The sequence below is a fragment of the Akanthomyces muscarius genome, chromosome 5 (genome assembly GCF_028009165.1).
Source record: "Akanthomyces muscarius strain Ve6 chromosome 5, whole genome shotgun sequence".
In the NCBI taxonomy this organism is placed as follows: domain Eukaryota; kingdom Fungi; phylum Ascomycota; class Sordariomycetes; order Hypocreales; family Cordycipitaceae; genus Akanthomyces; species Akanthomyces muscarius.
In genome coordinates this window covers 2,157,430-2,172,624 of record NC_079245.1, presented here as the reverse complement: position 1 = coordinate 2,172,624, position 15,195 = coordinate 2,157,430, and the positions used below count along the sequence as shown (strand labels likewise).

General features: G+C 56.2%; 7 protein-coding genes across 7 annotated transcripts; 3 read left to right on the top strand and 4 right to left on the bottom strand.

The window, feature by feature from the left end:
• Positions 1-147: 147 nt before the first annotated feature.
• Positions 148-1,139, bottom strand: LMH87_010007 (uncharacterized protein; the record flags this gene model as incomplete). The annotated part of the gene is made up of 3 exons (XM_056197098.1): positions 148-905; positions 963-1,074; positions 1,131-1,139. The coding sequence occupies 3 exons, from the start codon at positions 1,137-1,139 to the stop codon at positions 148-150; spliced, it is 879 nt and encodes a 292-aa protein (XP_056054181.1).
• A 1,317-nt stretch (positions 1,140-2,456) lies between these two features.
• LMH87_010006 (uncharacterized protein) lies at positions 2,457-3,608 on the top strand (the record flags this gene model as incomplete). Its single annotated transcript, XM_056197097.1, has 1 exon — positions 2,457-3,608. The coding sequence occupies one exon, from the start codon at positions 2,457-2,459 to the stop codon at positions 3,606-3,608; it is 1,152 nt and encodes a 383-aa protein (XP_056054180.1).
• A 476-nt stretch (positions 3,609-4,084) lies between these two features.
• LMH87_010005 (uncharacterized protein) lies at positions 4,085-5,170 on the top strand (the record flags this gene model as incomplete). The annotated part of the gene is made up of 3 exons (XM_056197096.1): positions 4,085-4,513; positions 4,569-4,656; positions 4,710-5,170. 3 exons carry the CDS (start codon positions 4,085-4,087, stop codon positions 5,168-5,170), a joined length of 978 nt encoding a protein of 325 aa, XP_056054179.1.
• Positions 5,171-5,458: 288 nt separating this feature from the next.
• LMH87_010004 (uncharacterized protein) lies at positions 5,459-6,658 on the top strand (the record flags this gene model as incomplete). The annotated part of the gene is made up of 3 exons (XM_056197095.1): positions 5,459-5,469; positions 5,611-5,853; positions 5,923-6,658. The coding sequence occupies 3 exons, from the start codon at positions 5,459-5,461 to the stop codon at positions 6,656-6,658; spliced, it is 990 nt and encodes a 329-aa protein (XP_056054178.1).
• Positions 6,659-6,838: 180 nt separating this feature from the next.
• On the bottom strand, positions 6,839-7,513 carry LMH87_010003 (uncharacterized protein; the record flags this gene model as incomplete). The annotated part of the gene is made up of 3 exons (XM_056197094.1): positions 6,839-6,918; positions 6,980-7,375; positions 7,444-7,513. The coding sequence occupies 3 exons, from the start codon at positions 7,511-7,513 to the stop codon at positions 6,839-6,841; spliced, it is 546 nt and encodes a 181-aa protein (XP_056054177.1).
• A 324-nt stretch (positions 7,514-7,837) lies between these two features.
• Positions 7,838-10,353, bottom strand: LMH87_010002 (uncharacterized protein; the record flags this gene model as incomplete). The annotated part of the gene is made up of 6 exons (XM_056197092.1): positions 7,838-8,622; positions 8,715-9,004; positions 9,087-9,320; positions 9,403-9,999; positions 10,059-10,127; positions 10,199-10,353. The coding sequence occupies 6 exons, from the start codon at positions 10,351-10,353 to the stop codon at positions 7,838-7,840; spliced, it is 2,130 nt and encodes a 709-aa protein (XP_056054176.1).
• A 2,731-nt stretch (positions 10,354-13,084) lies between these two features.
• LMH87_010001 (uncharacterized protein) lies at positions 13,085-14,767 on the bottom strand (the record flags this gene model as incomplete). Its single annotated transcript, XM_056197091.1, has 1 exon — positions 13,085-14,767. One exon carries the CDS (start codon positions 14,765-14,767, stop codon positions 13,085-13,087), a length of 1,683 nt encoding a protein of 560 aa, XP_056054175.1.
• Between the last annotated feature and the right edge of the window lie 428 nt (positions 14,768-15,195).

The following is a 15,195-nucleotide window of genomic DNA, read 5'->3' as shown; positions in this document are numbered from 1 at the left end:
TATGTAGATTTGTCTTTTTTCTGTTACTTTTTTTTAACAAGAAGAATTATGGGAGACTCTCAAATCACGGAAAATGTAGTGTGCTGTTGGGCAAAGAAAAAGGAGTGCTGATTCAATTCATCGAAACTGGTCCAGGTCATCATCTATCTAGTGAAGCTGCGGAAAGACTTTCTGAAACGAAGCCTCCTCCGCCACCGTCTTCCACCATGCTCGCGTGCGCGGGCCAACCTTGAATCCAGGCACAGACTCGGCGAGGACTTTTTCCAGCGTGCTGAAGTCTTGCACCTGGTGGATGTCAGACTCGGCGGCCACCATGGCATGCGCCAGCCACGGAATCACATGAAAGTCGGCCTCGCTGAGCGACGCGCCCGCGGCGTAAGGCAGGACCAGCAGCGTCTCGAGCTCGGCCATGCCGGCGGCGAAGCCTCTGTACAGGTCGCTGCTCTCCGCGAAGAAGGCGTCGTCATCAGCATGCCCAGCGGGCTTGGCGTAGACGTCGTAGAGGGTGCCGTTTTCGGCAAGCTTGGGCTTGTAAAAGGGATGCGAGGCACCGGCGGCGGCGGCGCGCTCCGTCTCGAGACGCTGCTGGCGGGTGTCGATGAAGTCCTTGTGCCAGCCGCGCTTCTTGGCGTCGAGCTCGGGGACGCTGCGCGCGCGGAAGAAGAGGATGTTGGTGTCGACCTGCGGGGAGTGGACGAGGTCGATGATCTGCTGGGCGCGGTCGCTGTTGTTGTTGCTGTTGTCGCGAAGCACGAGGGGATGCGCGTCGGGGCTGAGAGAGTCGAGGTGGCGCAGGATGTCGATGCTAGAGGTCAGAGGCGAGGCCAGAGATGGTGCCGTGAGAGACGGGACGGTGCCGTTGGGGTTGATGGCGAGGTAGGCCGGGGAGAAGTTGTCGGCGTTGCCTGCGTGTTTTTGTTAGAGGGGAAGCGGGTAAAGGCAAGAATTTGGGGGAATTATACCGAGATCGATTTCCTGGATATCGTAGTCGGTGCCTGGGGTGAAGCCCTTTTCGGCCAGGGCGAGATGCGCGACGCCGGCCCATTGGGAGCCGACAAAGGAGTATACTTGCATCTACAGGGGCTGTTAGCTTGTGCTTCTGTACACGGAGGGTGGATGCCGCGCCATACCTTTGACATTGTGGATGGAAGAGTATAGGAAGGGTGTCAACTTTGGGCGGTATAGTAGTATGAAGATGGTCTGGGATGAGTTCTTGTTTCTTGGTAGCGCTGCGTGGTGATGGGATGTCGTCGTGGCAATTTCGTGAAATGTCCAGGTTTCTACAGAACATACTTATACAAGATTGAATCGCGCCAAATTCGCACAAAAAACGTTAATAGATGCATTTCATCCGAAGCTTGATGCGAAAATATCGCTTTGAAATCACGACGTTTTCCATATGATCTAGCCAAAGAGCCGTTGCGCCCCGGGTGGGGGAGGGGGTTCATTGCAATTGCGCGCAGCCACAGCCATCATAACCGAATGAAATGTTGCGATTGCTCGGAAAAAGGTAATAACATGAGAGATGTGGAATTAATCGCTGCCGAGAATCAATATAATCGAGATTACTTTTCTGAAATTATGAGATCATGGCTCCGCAATGATTCCAAACTACTAGCTCTGCGCTTATTTTCAACCGAATTCGGCCGAAAGCATCTCTGGCCACCACTCAGACGCGAGGAGCTCAGCTGCAACCCTTTCCCCGCCCCGGCCCAACGAATGTAGCCCAAAGAAGACATGTTTCCATTGGCATTTGCGGGGATGCGGAGATTTCATCTCGCGGGAGCCTTGGGCCGCTCAACTCACAACTGATTCCACATCCTGTGCCTCGCGCACTAGCTTGGCCTGTCTCAATCAACAAGGATCTAGTCGACCAACTCTGGCTCGCCTAGGTCCAGTTGAGTACTGTGATTCCATGAATTGGGAGGGGGGGGGTTTCTTTCTTACGTTTTTCAAGGCGGTTGGCTCGGCTCGGGCAAACAAATTGTCTGGGGGAGATGGTATTTAGTTCCTGAACTAGCACTGGACGGGCGAAGCCACACATCATTTACACCACAATTATACGTAACTTGAGCTGCGGCAGGTAAAGTAACGTGGACTAAGGCGGACGACTAGTCCCTTGGTCGTCACTGTTGGAGACATTTCCGTCTGTCATCCGGTAGAAACAGGGCTGTGCCGTCCGATTTCTTATGTTTCTGTGGAGATGGTGTTGGAGTATGGAAAGAAACTAGATCACTCGTAACGTCTGAACCGCGGTCGTGTTGCGGATCACAATGTCGAGGTTGGGTTAGTGTTGTAATCCGAAAAGCAAAGCTGCCAACCTGCCAGCACGGACTATATAAGAGGTCTCGCAGGTCACCACCTATCGTGATGTTCTACGGTTCATCAGTCACAACTCTACCTTCTCCTTCATCCTCGTACTCCATCACTATTCATCCTAGTATAGATCTCTCATCATGAAATTCAGCATCATCGCTCCCCTCCTGGCCGGCGGCGCCCTCGCCGCCCCAGCCACGGACAGCAACAGCAACGGCCACCCCTCGGCCGCCGGCGCCGTCTTTGCCATGACCAACGTCGCCTCCGCCAACCAGATCGTCGCCTTTTCGCGCTCCCGCTCCGGCGAGCTCACGCCCGCGGGGACCTACGCCACCGGCGGCCGCGGGCAGGGCGTCGACTTTGACACCCAGGGCGGGCTGCAGCTGAGCGCCGACCGCAAGTTCCTCTACGCCGTCAACCCGGCCGACGACAAGGTGTCCGTGTTTGGCGTGCACGGCGCCAACCTGACTCTCATCCAGACCGTCTACGCGGGCGACCAGCCGCTCGGCATCGCGCTGAGCCCCAAGACGGGCTACGCGTACGTGCTCGACGGCTCGGTGGCGTCGACGGGCATCTTCGGCTTCAAGGTCGACGGCCGCGACGGCAAGCTGCAGCCGCTGACCAACGCCACGATTCCGCTCAGCACGCCCATTGGCGTCCCCGGCGATGTCGTCTTCTCGCCCGACGGCCGCGCGCTCGTCGTCACCAACAAGGTCGGCAGCACGCTTGACGTGTTCGCCGTGGACGCGGCCAGCGGCCACGCGAGCCCGACGCCGATGACGACGATTGCGTCGAGCGGCGTGCGGCCGTTTGCCGCCGCCTTCTTCAAGGATTTTCTGTACGTGATTGAGTCGGGCCTGCCGTCGCTGAAGAATGCCGCGCTGTCGACGTATCGCTTCAACGGCGGCGCGGCGCCGAGCCTGACGGCCATTACAAAGGCGGAGCGCAACGACCAGACGGACGGGTGCTGGGTCGTCGTGACGCCTGACGGGAAATGGGCGTACACGGCCAACTTTGTGTCGGGGTCGATTTCGAGCTACGGCCTGGACGGCAACGGCACGGCCACGCTGATGAACGGCGCTGCGGCGCTGCCCGGCGGCGAGGGCAGCCAGCCGGTGGACTTGGTGCTGAGCAGCGACGGGCGCTACCTGTACAACCTGCTGCGCGGATCGGGCGCCGTGGCGGGATATGAGATTCAGCAGGATGGCTCGCTGAAGCAGATTGGCGGGCTGGTTGGCAAGGGCATGGGTCTGCCGGCCATGGATGGCGCGTCTGGTCTAGCTGGTTATTAGTAGAAGATTGAATAGTGTTTAATCAGCCTCTTTTTTCCCTTGGATCCTTTTCAATCGCTGTCTTTCAGACAAGCTTTACCAGTACGTATTCATGTAAGCGTCATGGGTCGGCGAGATCCACGTCAGTCCGCGGCGGCGGCTACCAGCACAATGACGAAACTCTTGAGGTAGTAGGAAGGGACATTGCGGCTTACGTGAGGATTAAGCATATTTCCGAGAAACGCGCGGAATATTGGCCATCAGTAGCGTTGTCCCTTCAATTGTTGTAGTTGTGTGGCATAATTGCTAATCGAGATCAAAAGTCTCCGAAATGTGGCCGGGCGCTGCAGGTACCGGATCTGGTTGTGGGGTGGACCTTGACGGCCCGGCATCTGGAAGTCTCCGTGTGACAGCCGTGAGAAGCGTGATAGTCGCCGGCATCCGGTATATATAGCTCCAAGTAATTCAAACTCTGCCACTGCAACATCCTGTCATCAATGAACAATACCAGATTTTCTTTTCGATTTTTACGCCCGCTACTCTCGCACAATACTCGCACAAACATGTCTGCACAGGCCGGAAACATGGAGAAAATGTCCAACACCCTCAGCGGCAGCTTCTCTGAAGCGGACAAGCACGAGAACACGTGGGTGCGCACCAGCAAGACCATCATCGCCAAGCTCGCGGCGCCCCTGCTGCCCAAGATGGGCCTGACGGCGGACCGCACGGCGCCGGTGACGCTGCTAGACAATGCCGCCGGCGCGGGCGTCATGGCGCAGGAGGTCAACAGGACGCTGCCGCGGACGACGCTGCAGGCCGGGTCAATTCTGGCGACGGACTTTTCCGAGGCGCTGGTCGGCATCACGCAGGAGCGCATCAAGACGGAGGGCTGGATCAACACGGAGGCACGCGTCGCCGACGCACAGGTACGAGGCAGACTTGAACAAAGTGACTTGCAGTGACTGACAGGCCTGGCACTAGGATACAAAGCTGCCGGACAACACATATAGTCACGTTTCCATCTTGCTTGGCTTGCATATAATTCCCAACCCGGATGCTGCCGTAAAAGGTGCGGTTCTCGACCGAGTCACGAGGGAAGACACTTTGCTGACACAACGACAGAGGCGATTCGCGTCCTCAAGCCCGGCGGCGTCTTTGGCGCCACGACGTTCCCGACGCACACGGAGAACAAATTCTGGTTCGCCGATGTCAAGACAGCCTTTGATGCCATGCCGTTTGACGCGCCGTTGCCGGACAAGATGCCCATGCAGATGCACGACTCGGGCACATGGTACGAGCCGGCGTGGGTGGCGACGCACCTGGAGAGCCTGGGGCTCAAGGACGTCAAGGTCAATGTGCAGGGCGACTCGTACTACATCCGCAGCGCCGACGAGTTCATCGACATGTTTGGCATGATGCTGGGCTTCGTGACCAAGATGTTCTGGAGCGAGGAGCAGCTGGCGGCGCACTCGGCGGACGAGGTCAAGGCGCTGGTGCACAAGCACCTGGTGGAAAAGCACAAGGGGCAAGGGTGGGAGGTCAAGTGGGATGTCATTTACATGACGGGACGGGTGGATAAATGAAGGCCAACGGGGATGGGGGAGAGACGAGTTGTTGCGCAGCGGCTGGTGGCCAGGATGTAATACGAACAAGTACGTTGTGCAGACACGAGCTCTGTGCTCGGTAGGTTGAGAGGTCATGATTTTTTGTTAGCGTAGATAAATTTGACTTGGGGGATTTTGGCCCTTAAAGGTACCTACCTTACTGAGTAGGCAGGGTTCCAGCGCCTCATGTATCCACTAAATGCACTGTAAACGAGCCCCAAGGCACTAAAAAGCGTCCAACACCGCTACAGCTGCCCCTTACACGTGATGGATGCTACGTCAGTCTGTGAATCCCGTTTGCTTCGCCCAAGTGCCGACGCATGGGCATTGGCGCAAAAGCCACATCTCAACCTCCATCGTGTGCGCCGCCCGTGTAATTTGCTGTGTTTGTCCTTGAAACTTGAAATACACACGCATAGCCCACGCAAACAACGCCTCACGACCCCATGTCGAGATAACCTACTCCGTTCGCCCGCCCTGTCCCTCGCGTCTGATATCAAAACCAACGACGGAGCCGACACGATGCTGGCGCTCGCCATCCTGCCCGCGCTCGCCGCGGTCGTCGCCGCCACCACCACCACCGCCGCCGACCTCGACCACGCGGCGCTTCCCTCCTACCACTACGGCGCCGCCATCCCGATTGAGTGCATGAACCGCAGCTCGTATGACCCCCAGCCGCCGCTCCCCTACTCTGCCGGCCACGTTCCAAGCTAACAAATCCCCCCCCCCAGAGAAACCGGCGAGCACATTGAAGACAGCAACCACCAGCTGCAATGGATCCCCTTTCCCGTGTGCAAGGAAACCAGTAAACCCCTCGAGTTCGGCTACGGCATCGAGGGCGAGGTCAACTGCACCATCCCCATCTCGCACGAATTCTTCCACCTCCTCGAGTTCTACATCCACAGCGACGCGCCCCTGTCGTGCCGGCTGCCGGCGCGCCCGCCCGCCGCCGTCAGCATCATCGGCGAGGCGCCGCCCGCGCAGGAGCACATCCCGCTCGTCTTCGCCCTCGCCGGCACGCTGCAGCTCAGCCACATGCACGTCTCGACGCACATGAACGTGCTGCTGCACTCGGTCCCCAAGCACCACGTCCACCACCACGACAGCGGCGTCCTCGACTCGGCCATCTCCTACAGCACCAGCCCCCTCTCCCACATGGAGGGCTCGGCGTCGACCAAGCTCACCATCGGCGAGCCGCTGCCGCTGCGCTTCTCGGTCCGCTGGTTCCCCACGCCGCACCTGCCGCACTCCGAGGGCCGCGTCGAGTGGCAGGGCCTCGGCGGGCACATCTACGCCAGCACCTTTTTCTACAGCCTCGTCTCGTTCATCGCGGGCGGCCTGGTCGCGGCCATGTACACCCTGGGCATCGTTCTGCCGAGGCGGCTGAAGAATCGTGCGCTGGGCGGCGCGACGCCACTGGGCCATGGCCTCGGCAACGGCTGGGGATACTCGAAGCGCGTGGATTAAGGGGCTGCCCTACGCAAAACATGAATGAAGTCTGTACGAAAACTGTGAAAAGTGACAGGAAAGGGGTTCAATCATGGCCATTTAGGAGTTCTTGGTTTTCGGTCTGTTTCCGCGCTGTATTGGCACAGCGTGAATGTGGTATTACATATTATTACTTTTCAACTCGTCAGAATGATGCAATTACTCATCCTTGTCCTTGGTACTCGTAGCCTGCACACGAGGCAGCAGTCGCAGAAACATGTCCACCGCCAAAACAGCCGCTTTTCACAAAAACGTCAGATCGTATCGAGCCACATCATGAAACAAGAAATGGGCACTTACGAATAACCACAAACGGGAGGTAGGTGCCGTACAGCAGCTGCGTCTTCTTCTCCACCGCCACCTGATCGGCGCCCATGTGCAGCAGCTCGTAGCAGCACGCCGCCGAGCCCATGAACGTCAGGCAGCCAAACGCCAGCCCGGCCAGCTCCGCGGGGCCAGCCATGCGCCGGGGCGACGCCAGCTTCGAGACCAGGTACGCCGCGAGCGGGAACTGCACGAGCCCCTCAATGTACAGGAAGACCTCGAACCAGGGCGCGCCGTGCACGGCCGACGACGAGGAGAAGAAGGGGTCGCCGGTAAAGGTCACGTACCGCCGGCGCAGACCGACGAGGAAGTGCAGCGGCGCGCCGGGGGGCATCCACAGCGGCGGGGGGTAGAAGGCGACCAGGTCGAGCACTGGGACGGGAGTGTTAGCGGGGGATAGCTTACGGTGTACGACGAACGGGCGGAGGGCTGGGGTTTACCGAGCATGCCGGTGAGCTGCAGGCCGATGATGGCCAGGTAGACCCAGTCGCGCACGGGTTTGTTTGCCATTTTTGGTGGCGCAGGAGAGGGTCGTTGAATGAAACAAAGTAAAACAGCCGTGCGAGACTACGCTGCCGATGCGATATGTAGCGGCAAGGGCGATATGCGGAGATGGTGTTTGCGGCAGCTTGACGACTGGCGTCCGTCAGGGGAAGCTAGCACACAGTGTGGATCTCCGGCGCGGCTCCGAGTCCACCTACCCGGCCGGATCCTGTGCCGAGGAGCCCGGCTTACACGGGACACCACTATTGCGCATTTCTGTCTAATCTCATTCTTCGGAGGTGGGTATTAATATTTGTTCACATATTTATGCTCAGATGCAACTTTTGACATTCACAGCGTCCCGTGGTGTCCCATGTTGTACTGTCCAAACGCCGCCGGCTGCGGCGTGCCCAGGAGCATATCCTGCCAAAACGCCTCGTCAAACTGAAAATCCGGCAAGAAGCTCGGAATCGGCTGCTGGTCCGTCCCCAGCATATCCATCCCCGCCATGGCCGCATCCTCAGGGCCAACCACCTCCTGTCTCGGCGTCCTATCCTCCTGCTCCTCCTGCTCCTCCGGCGGCGTAATCATCGGCGTCCCCATCGCCGCGTCCGCACCGCTGCAATTCGAAGCAGAAGCAGCCCCCTCGTCCACCGAGCTCCTCGCCTCGTACCACTGCCGGATCCACTTGAGCTTCTGCGCGTACAGCAGGAACAGCGCCGTCTTGTCGTGCATGGGCCGCCGGCGGCCGTGCCGCCGCGCCCACGCCTCGGCCTGCTCAAACTGCGCGGCCGTCTCGAGCATGGCGGCGCCGTAGTCGAAGCGGCGGCGCGCGACGGCGGGCTCCCAGTCTTCGGCCTCGTGGAAGAGCACGCGCGACGCCGTGACGACGCCAAACGCGAGGAAACCCGTCATGGTCGAGGGGCGCAGAGCCGTCTGCGGGACGCTGAGCTCGCGCCGCGCGGCAAAGAGCGCGTCGCACGCGTCGACGAGCTTCCATAGCATGTCGGTCCGGCGAAACGGTGCGCACGCGGACGCGTTGGCGCTGTTGTCCGACGTCGTCGTCGTCGGCTGCATGCCGAGCACGGGCTCGTAGAGGCGCACCAGCAATGCGAGGTACAGATGGCGGAACATCACTGGAAGCATGAGTTAGCTTGCGGTTTTCTCCTTCTTCTTCTTCTTCTTCTTCGTCTTTTTCTAGGCCGATAGAAGTGGCAGGAAGACGTACTGGCGTTTTGAACCTCGGGCGTCTGCGACTGCACAAACTTGTCCATGTTGTCCCGCGTCAGGCTCATCGTCATCTCCTGCGCGTGGCCGTACACCGTCGCCGTCGGGCCCCAGACGTACTCGGTCCCTGGCAGCGCGCTCAAGCCCTTTTGCGCGATGCGCTGCAGCCGCACGCTCGCCGACAGCACCGCGTCGAGCGGGTGCTGGCACAGCGCGGCCATGGAGTCGCAGCACTTGGTCAGGTAGCTGTTCCACGCCGCGCCAGGTCCCCTGCGGAACATGGACATTGTTCTGGCGGGGCCGTCAGTTCAGATTTCTCTTCTCGCTTTATGCCATTGTGGGAAATAACCAGTGCAAGCAGGAGAAAACTTACACCGATGTCGCGTAATGGAGGCCCAGCACGGCGCGAATCTCGGCGGGCGTGTGCGCCTTGCGCCGGCGCATCAGGTGCGCCTTGTTCATGTGGCACCACGCCGCGCCGAGCAGCGAGTGCTGGTACACCTGGCCTTGCTCCGGCGGCCAGTCCAGCTTCAGATCCAGCACAATGTTTTGCGCCAGGCTCATAAACAGCGGCGTGTCTGCGTCGATGTAAAAGTGAAAGGAGCCCCTGCGAGAATACACACCAGCCGCCGATTAGCACATGTCATTTCGCGCCTGTTTTGCGTAGGGGCAGGAGCCTCGCTGCGTACCATATCAGATGCACAAGAATCGCTTGCAGGAGCTGCAGCGACTTTTCCTGCTTGACAATCATCTTCTCGGCCACGTGCTGCCGCAGCCACTTCTTGACCGCCACGTCCATCTCCTCGGACGTCTGCGCCACGGCCGCCATGATCATCCAAAACAGCGCCGGCGCGTTGTAGTACAGCTCGTGCGGCTTGGTCGTCTCCTCTATGATGACAAACGGGAACACGGGCATGTAGTCCTTGCGGTAGATGTGCAGGTACTCCGCCGCTTCCGTAAACGTCATGCGCAGGCCGGGCACCAGCTCGACCGTCTCTGCGATGCCACGGTCGGCATATACGTTCGCGCCGCCGCCCTGCAGCTCCTCCCCGCCGCCACCGGCGGTGGTGACGGTGGCTCGCGAGTGCGCGTTGCTGGCGGCCGGCTCGGAGGGGAGCCCGCGAAAGGTCCATGGGTTGTTGCCTTGGCTGTCCGGGGTCAGCGGCGAGGAGCCCTCGCCGGCGGTCGACGCGGATCCTGTGCTGGACGACCTGCGCTTGCCTCTTTGGCTGGACTCGAGGAGCGACATGATGCCGTCCAGTTTTTGCTCTAGCTGCGCGACGCGGCTGAATGGCGCATTAGCATACTCTCCCCACCTTGACGGTACATTCGCGACAAGACGTACTTTGATTTTGCCCTTCGTTTCCGAGGCGCATTTGCTGGCACACCGCATGAGATACCCAATCGGTCACACCTACACCTGTTAGTGAGACCCTTGCGCAGGTTGCGATGCGTGGAGGGGGCGTTGTCTCGGGCTCGCCATACCTCGTGCATGCGGTTGTGGCATCGGCCGGCGATAACCCGGCCGGCCAGCGGCACTTCATTTTAAGGCGCGAGCAGTTTGCACACGCTCTCATTTTGATGCCCGTGGGCTGCGGCCGCCGTCCGCTATTTGAAGCGGACGAGTCTAGTCGTTCCATCGCTGAGTTGCCGTCTCTCCCGATCGCACAAATAGGTAGGAGGTCGCGCTGGGGGAAGCTCCCGTCTGCACAAAAATTAGATCACAAATATACAAGAAGTTTCACCATTGGCAACAGGTCAGCCATGCATTCTCAGGAGAGAATGAACTGTCGGATGACGACACACAGGGAACGGCGGTCGAGTGTATAAGAGAGAGTCGGGTGTCGGAGTTAGTGGAGCGACCGGTCCGTAGTTGTCGACTGTAGACTAACGTCGGCCACCCACTTCTTGGCCCTACCCACATCTCGGCGCGACACACATCTCATACACCACTTTCTAGAAGCTCTATAACATATCTAAATTAAGTTATAATAAAAAAGTAAATACACTAGTAGATACAGAATTAACTAAATAATTATTTATTAGCTTTAATTATCGGAATATCGCGCGAGCGCCTAGTTAATTGCCTCTTAAGTAGGCTACGTGTGTTTTTAACGTCTATAATTCTAATAAAGACAGAATTAGGATTAGGATTAATTTTCTTCTTTTTTCTTTATATTAATAGCTTTATTAATGCCTTAAGCTTTATATTCTCTCACTCTAAAATAACTAACTAGACTCTTTAGGTATCAAATTGCTTCTTAATCTTCTATTATATCAGCTTAATAGTACGCCGGCTTATTAAAGGGTTCGTACTATTAGTAAAAAGGCGTTATAGTAGGTGTTTATTAGAGGGTGTTTTAACCTCTAGTAGGGCTTCTATAAGTATTATTTTTAGCTCTAAAGGTGTTATTTTTAGTGTTATTATAACTAGATTAACTAGTAACTTACTTATTAGTAGCTTCGCTATATTAACTAGCTATAATCTAGACCTTCACTACCTAGTATAAATATTTTAATTTAATAGACTAGCTACCCTAATAATAGCGTAACTTTTAAGAAAAATCCTTTTTCTAATAGGCGAGGAGTCGTTGTTAGTAGGTTGTTTACTAAGCTCCTTATAATAACAGGCTTTAATTAAGCTAAACACAGCTATATTTAAAGGTTAAAGAATATAAGAGCTATAAGCTAGTAGGAAAAGAAGGTATATATTATAATAATAACATTTATATAAAAATTCTATTATATAATAGCTTCCGTAGCTATTAATAATAAGAAAACGGCGCTAGCCTTATAGTGGTTTTATCTCTAGAATAAAGATAGCCTAAAGCTAATAGAGCGTGATTTTATTATTAGTCTAACCTTAGTCTATTACTGTAAGGTGCTGTCGGCGAAGAGCTTCAGTCACTAGATGATCCTTGGGTTTTTAGAATGATGGTGGAATTATCGCTGCCTCCTCGCTACTCCCTCGTCGGCAGCCCGCAGCTATATAGTAGCTTCTTCGCACGTGATACCTCTGGTTGCCTATAACCTCCTACCAACCAACGTGCCCTGCGGGTGCCCTGACAATTACCTAGAACTTCTAGTCTCTAAATAGGCCTAGTTCCTTAGGAAACCACTATTCTTAAACGTTCTTACTATTAAAAAGGACTAGTAGAGTAAGGCTCTTCCCTAGTACTAAGATATACTTAAAGATTATACTCTAATAGTATATTCTAGACTGTTTCTTTAAGGTAATTCTCTTCTATAACGACCCTAGTACCAGGCCGTTCTCTTATTAGCCTATTATAAGCCTAGTCTCGTCTATATTATATTAGTTACTAGGGAGTATCTCGTTAATAGCGCTAATTATTAGAAGCTTAAAGAAACTCTATATAATATAAGATAAAGTGCTATTAGCCTTTTAGAAATTAAGTCTCTTACCTCTTAAGGTCTTAATTTCTAGATTTCTTTAAATAAAACCCTATATCTAGTTCTTACTAACTAGTTCTATATCGCCGTTAACTCTAGCTAACTCGCCCACTATCTACTAGATCTGCTTATAGGTCGGCGGGTTGCCTAGAGCGTCCTAAATTAATATCCAGCCTCTTAAATCTGCTTCCTATATTAATAGAAGCTTTTACATGCCCTTAAAGGCCTCTTTATGTGATGTTCTGCCCTTTAATCGTTCTTATATTGTTAACTACGGTACCTCCCACCGCTATACAGTAATATAGAGTTTCATACCGCTAATTACGTCCTAAATAGCATTTTAAAGGGCCTATTCGGTATATTTAGGAGGCATTATTATATATATAAAATTTAACGTTAAGATAATTATAATTGCGCGAGAAAACACGGTTCTAGTAATGTAGGTTTAGTGTTAAAGTGGGTGGAATGACGGCGCCGAGATGTGGGTAGGGCCAAGAAGTGGGTGGCCGACGTTAGGCTGTGCAGAGCCTTGCTCTCAACGAATTTCGCGGTCGGGGTCGGGCAGTTTTAGTGACCGGACCCGTACGGTCGACTGATGGTACCCCTTTGGGCTACGGTGGGCGTACTAACAACGTGGTTCGATGAGTGAAGTCTATTTATGCAACAACTTGGCGAGACCAGCGTGCGACAGACTGCGGACGTGGATGAATGAATTAAATTAAGGAGTGTGATATATCGGCCATTTGCCTCCACAAGAAGATAAGACAACTACACCAGACTCAGGGTATCGAGAAAAAAAAGCAGCACCCGCGCATAGCAGAAGAATAAAAAAAGGCAAGGTCTGTGATGCCCTGCTCACAACTCAGATAATTTTTTTTTGGTCCGTACAAAGCCTCCCCCGTATCATAACAATTTTGTCGCTCTTACAGGTAACACTTACACCGCTGTCGCGACTCTTTTCTAAACAGTCTCGGCGTTGCTGGTGGCATCAAAGGAGCGGCGCTGGCGGATGTACTTGGGCCAGGTGTTGGTGAGGATGAGGTACTTGATGCTAATCTCCGCGTCGGCAAAGACGTTCTCGTCAAAGCCGTCGGGAATCGCGCCGGCGTAACGGATGACGGCGGCGGCATTGTCGGCGGCACTGCGAGGCGAGTCGGCAAAGGGCGTGGCAGGGTCGTACTTGCTCGACTCCTCGTTGATGACGAGGCGCGCGGCATCCTCGAAGACGGCCTCGAGCTTACGGAAGTCGGGCGACGACAGGTTGATCTGAAACTCGGCGCAACTGGCGCTGATGAAGTCGAGGTAGATGTGCAGCGCACCCTCAAACATCTCGCGCGAGGTGACCCTGGTCGGGGTGGCGGGCGACTTTTCATCGTCGCTGCCGCTGCTGCTGCCGCCCAGGTTCTTGGCCGTGCTGATGTTGTGGGCGAGCTTCCAATCGCGGACGCGCATGAGAAAGGCAACGTTCTCGCCGGAAAAGTCCTTGAGGGCGGAGAACTCCTGGAGCGGCTCGGGGTTCTTCTCGAGGGTGTGCTCGAGGGCGTCCATGGTCAGGATGGAGCCGCCGGAGCCCGACCCGACAGAGGACGCGGCGCGGGACATGCGCGAGGCCCAGGTGGTGCCGGAAATCTCCGAGTGCATCGACTTTGCGTCCTTGCCGCCGGCGCCACCGCCGAAGCGCTGGCGCGACTCCCAGCGGGCGATGGACTCGAGCGTCTCCTGGCTGAGGTTGCGGGCCTTGCGGACCTCCCAGATGGGGATGAAGACGGTGAAGATCTCGAGGCACATGATGGAGACGGCGATCCACATGGGCGGGATGAAGTAGTTGTTGACGGGCTCCATGCCCGGGGCGTAGAGGGCGATGAGCCACATGGGGGCGGCGTGCAGGCCGGACAGGCAGCAGCCGATGGTCTGGAGGCGCCAGCCCTGCGTGTCGTGGACCTTGCGCGCGCGGAAGAGGATGACGGGGGCCACAACCCAGGCCCAGAAGAGTTGCCAGAAGACCGAGGGCCACCACTCCCAGCCGCGGCCCTGGGCGGCTTTGCGCTCCGCGGGCGTGCCGGTGACCTCAGTGCCGTCGATGCCAAAGGAGTCGTGGAACTTGCGCGAGATGAGGAACATGAAGACGGTCAGCGTAACGTGCAGGCTCATGCCGACGGCCACGGTCGCGAGCGTCTTGTTGCTGTAGTCGAGCTGCTGCCACCAGACCTTGACCGACTCGCGCAGCGAGATGCGGCCGGGCCGGCGCGTGAAGATGCGGTACGGCTCGGCCGTGCGCTTGGCGTACTTTTTCTGCGCGTTGGCCACGTAGAGGAAGCGCGTGTTGGAGGCGTGGAACATGGCGATGCCGAGCGGCAGCCAGAGGCCCATGATCCAGTACTCGATGACCTCGGCCATGAGAGGGGCGTAGACGTAGCCCGTCACCACGCAGAGCCAGTAGACGTGCATGAGGAGAATGCCGGCAAAGGATATGGGGAGGCCGCGGATGCGCAGAATCTGCGTCTTGCGCTTCGTCCAGAGGTAGTACATGCCGCCGAAGAGGGTAACAGTCCACACCGCGGCCAAGGTCAGGTAGAAGATGCCGAGGCCATTGAGGCGGGCCTCTGGCTTCGTCTCGGCCGTGATGCCAAGTTCAGAGCCCATGATGAGCGACTTGTACAGGTATTCTTCCCAGAAAAGGACGTGTGATGAAAGAGAATGTGGGGGAGAAAGAGGGCAATAGAGATGCTTCAAGTAATCAAAAAGAGGGAGAGTAAGGTAAGTGGTTATGGGGCTGAGACGGAAGAGGCCTTGAGTCCACCGAATATCGATCGATGTGATGCGGATGCCCGTCCTAATATATGTTGCACAACGTCCGGCCGAAAGGGACCCAGTGCCCACTGTCGCCGAGTACTATTCAGTAGAAAAGCCTTTCGATTTTGCCCGTCGTACAGGGGCCTAGGGGATCTGCCCCTACGGTCGGACTCGAGCGTCGTAGTCTGGTGTGCTGCCAAAAAGCAAAAGCATTCAGCGTTGGGGCGCTGGGCTGCCACGCGAATCTCTTCTTGTTAGTGCCGTCCGGTCCTTGAGCT